General features: G+C 36.8%; 1 protein-coding gene across 1 annotated transcript; it reads right to left on the reverse strand.

Annotated features, from left to right (window-relative positions):
* Positions 1-645: 645 nt before the first annotated feature.
* On the reverse strand, positions 646-1,476 carry LOC131151318 (uncharacterized). Its single transcript, XM_058102567.1, has 2 exons — positions 1,304-1,476; positions 646-1,165 (listed from the first exon to the last, which is right to left on the reverse strand). Exons 1-2 carry the CDS (start codon positions 1,474-1,476, stop codon positions 646-648), a joined length of 693 nt encoding a protein of 230 aa, XP_057958550.1.
* Positions 1,477-3,867: the final 2,391 nt, after the last annotated feature.

The raw sequence follows: 3,867 nt of genomic DNA on the forward strand, positions 1-3,867 counted from the left end.
AATCAGCTCGAAATTGAAGAGAGAAGGTTGAGGGATCATTTTTAGAGAGAGAGAGAGAGAGAGAGGAAAAAGTGCCGAGTTTTCACGCTGAAAATGAAAGAATTTCAATTTATAGGCAGGGCTTTGTCGACGACATGTCGATTCATCGACGAGGCGCTATAAAGTCTTCGTCGACGAGAAGATACCTTCGTCAACGAATTTCAGGGTTTCCAAAACTCTCTCTCTCTGGATTTCTTCGTCGACGAGAAGCATACTTCATCAATGAGCTTAGAAGGACACTCGTCGACGAATACAGGACATTCATCGACGAGACCTGTTTTTCCTTAAAAAAATTCTTCCTTTCTTCCCCTTATTTTCCTTTAATCCATTTTATTCATTATATTTTCTATTTATTTTAATTATGAGTCATTACATTGTCCCCTCCTTAAGAAATTTCGTCCTCGAAATTTTACTATCTAATCATCCTTTTACATGACTTAAATTCATTTACTAAATATCATCATAAGAACTTAACGTGCATATAATCACATAAGTCATTTAATCATCATTCATTAAATTAAATTATCTTATACCTGCTTCTCTGATGGCATCCTCCTTAGCTCGGAATGTGTATAGTCGAGGCGGACCACCTCTTCCAGGTAGTATCTACTGCTTTCTCTTATCTTGATTCTGAGCAGCGACCATAGGCAAGGGTTCTTGGCAATCTTTCCTGCGGTGCCCTGGTTTACCGCACCTATAGCAATTCGGAGTGCCATACCAGCATTCACCCCTATGCCTTTTATCACACTTTGGGTATACAGAGCCCATTACTTCTTTCCCTTTCTTTCCTAATCCCTGACTGGCCTCAGACTGAAAACCAGATGGTGCAGGTCTCTTCTTGTGCTCTGAAGGCTCAATGCTGCCTTGGATACTCTTCTCTAACACTGAGACCTTGTCAACAATTTCTGAAAAACTCTGAACCTGAAACCCGACCACCAGCTCATAGATTCTGTGCCTCATACCTTTCTCAAATTTCTTGGCCTTCCTTGCTTCATTTGGGACCAGAAATGGAGTGAACCGTGACAGTTCTACAAATTTAGCCGCATACTCCGCAACTATCATGTTTCCCTGGGTCAAATTGGTGAACTCTTCTATCTTCTCATCTTTGATAGATGAAGGAAAATACCTATCAAAGAAAAGCTCCTTGAACCTCTCCCAAGTAAGAGCTATCTTAACGACCCTCTAATCCTCCAGCAGCTTCGCAGAAAGCCACCAACGCTTCGCTTCTTCTATCATCTTGAATGCAGCATAACAGACCTTTTACTCATCCGTATAGTTGAGTACAGCCATGATTTCTTCTATCTCCTGTACCCAGTTCTCTGTTGCCACTGGATCAGGTCCCCCTGTAAAGGCTGGGGGGTTCATCCTCATAAACTCTTTTATGCTGCAACCCTGTCCTGCAGGTGGACAGTTTTGTTCTTTGGGTTCCTTCTTCATTTATGCTTTAACCTGACGAATGATACCCCCCAATACCTTAGAGGTATCTATTTCCTCCTCGCTAGAGGTTACTGAATCCTCCCTTCCTTCAGCCTCTATATTCTCATCTCCAGAATCCATCCTAAAAAATAGGACAGAAAAGAGATAAGATTTCCATATTAAAACTCCAAATGACTTAGTCATTAAATAAAATCCAAAATCTCCATATAAGGACTAGTCTCACAATTCAGAAACAAAAACATCTAAGGTTTACCGTGGCTTTTCTGAGGCTGTCGTCTGCTTCAGAAAAATCACAGGAAATCGTTGACATAATTTTGCCTCTAAATCACAAAACAAGATCCCATACTTCCCTACACCAAACTTACTTCCCAATATTTAACCTATTTATCTAGTATCCTCATCCTAACTATTTTCTATACTCTGGTATAAATCATTTCCTAAATCCTCAAAATCCAAAAATCATGCTCTGATACCAAAATGTAACGTCCCGAACCCTTAAACCCGGGTCCGGTGCATTAAATATGATAAAATCCCTAATACTCCATAATCCATAACATACATACGCAATGGGAAACATAAACATCATCTACATATAACATATACCATAATACTGTAATATACCAGAGTTTTCTATTTTCCATCTATGAATCCATAAAATCCAACCATTGCCTGCATTGCTATATATACATATATTTCCAAAATATTCCAGTATTTTCACAATCATTCCTTTTATAACTAACTTAAAACATAACGACATAAAACATTAAATATATACATCCCCAAAAATATAATTAACGTATACCCTTTCTTATAAAGTCCTCAAAATGTTAAAATACCCTCGAGCTCCTAAGCCCAACCTCGAGGATGTCCTAAAAAAGAAACATTCAAATTCGGGTGAGACACATCTCAGTAAGGGAAGAAACATACATATTAAAATAGCGTGTGGCCAACATGAGGTAAATAGATATCATTTTTATTTCATTCGCAAATCATCATATAACATTGAAATCCTTTTCTGAACTTAAAAAAATCACGTGCAAAGTTTTACCCACAAGATTACTTAAGAATAAGGGTGATTACCTGCCCATACAAGTAGCACCCCTCTCCTATGATACATAGGTAACACTAAGGTCACAACTAAAGCATACCAGGGCACTTACCTTACTCAGTAAGCCCTCAAGTGTTAGATTAATCTCATACATTCAATAATAGTTTACCGGCAAAGGCCCTAAGGATAGGGAAATCTACCCATCCATACAAATAGGTTCCCTCTGCCCTAATATGTTATGCAGCTACTACCTCATCTGAAGCTACTAGTGCATTCGCCTTCCTCAGCAAGCCCTCAGGTGAAGAGTTCACCTTGCCCAATTGTAACATGTTCTATGTACATACATACTTCTAATATCGTAATACATCATTCTTTTCTGTCATTATACATTCATACACATTCATTCATGTTCATAACGTAACTTTGCATTTCGTCTTACTTTAAGTGACTCTTTCCCATTTGTATCATTCACGTTTCACATTTCATTTCATTGCATTGTCATTCCATTGTCATTTCATTGTATAACATTTTCATTTCATTCATTCGTAGTACAGCTAGTCTTTAGCCATCATCAGTTAGTTTCCAAATAGGTATGCGCTAGAATCTACTACAGTTAGTTTCCAAGTAGAAATGCACTAAAATCTGCTAACATGACTTTCTTTTAGCTGTCTTACATTTACATGGTTGCATTTAACATACACAAGCATCATTGTCCATATCACATTTTATTCATAAGCTTTACTTACTCAACCTGCATCTCATATATCTAACATATATTTGCACAGAATCTCATGCCACACAATTTTAGAAGTAAAATTCATACACATTTCTTACAAAATAAGTCAACCCATAATTAACATTTATATGCTAAAAATATATTTAATTTCCTATTTAATTCCTTAGAAAATTTCTTTCACTTTCATTCGTTTACTTTCTTATATACATAACTATATCGACAATCCTAAGCTCAGTAAACATAAATTTCATGGTTGGCATTTTAAACCCACGTAAAAACAAATATACATAAATAACACATAATCCTTTTAATTCATAAAAACCTGATTTAATACATAAATTTCCCCCCTACCTGACTTTCAACTACGCCTGTAGGATCCCCGAACTGATTCCCATGGTGTTCACCTTGGCCCTAAATCCAAAAATCCTAACTTAATTAAAATAAATTCCAATTAACTCAAATCTTGAGAAAAAATGTTTAATTACTACTTCCTAGGCTCCATACGACATTAATTGTTGAGGAAAACCCAAAATAACTCATTTACTATGATTTTGGAATGTTTCCCAAACCCCTTAACCCAACAATCAACTCCTAGAGCCTTGAAGAG

This window comes from Malania oleifera, chromosome 3 (genome assembly GCF_029873635.1).
Source record: "Malania oleifera isolate guangnan ecotype guangnan chromosome 3, ASM2987363v1, whole genome shotgun sequence".
NCBI lineage: Eukaryota > Viridiplantae > Streptophyta > Magnoliopsida > Santalales > Ximeniaceae > Malania > Malania oleifera.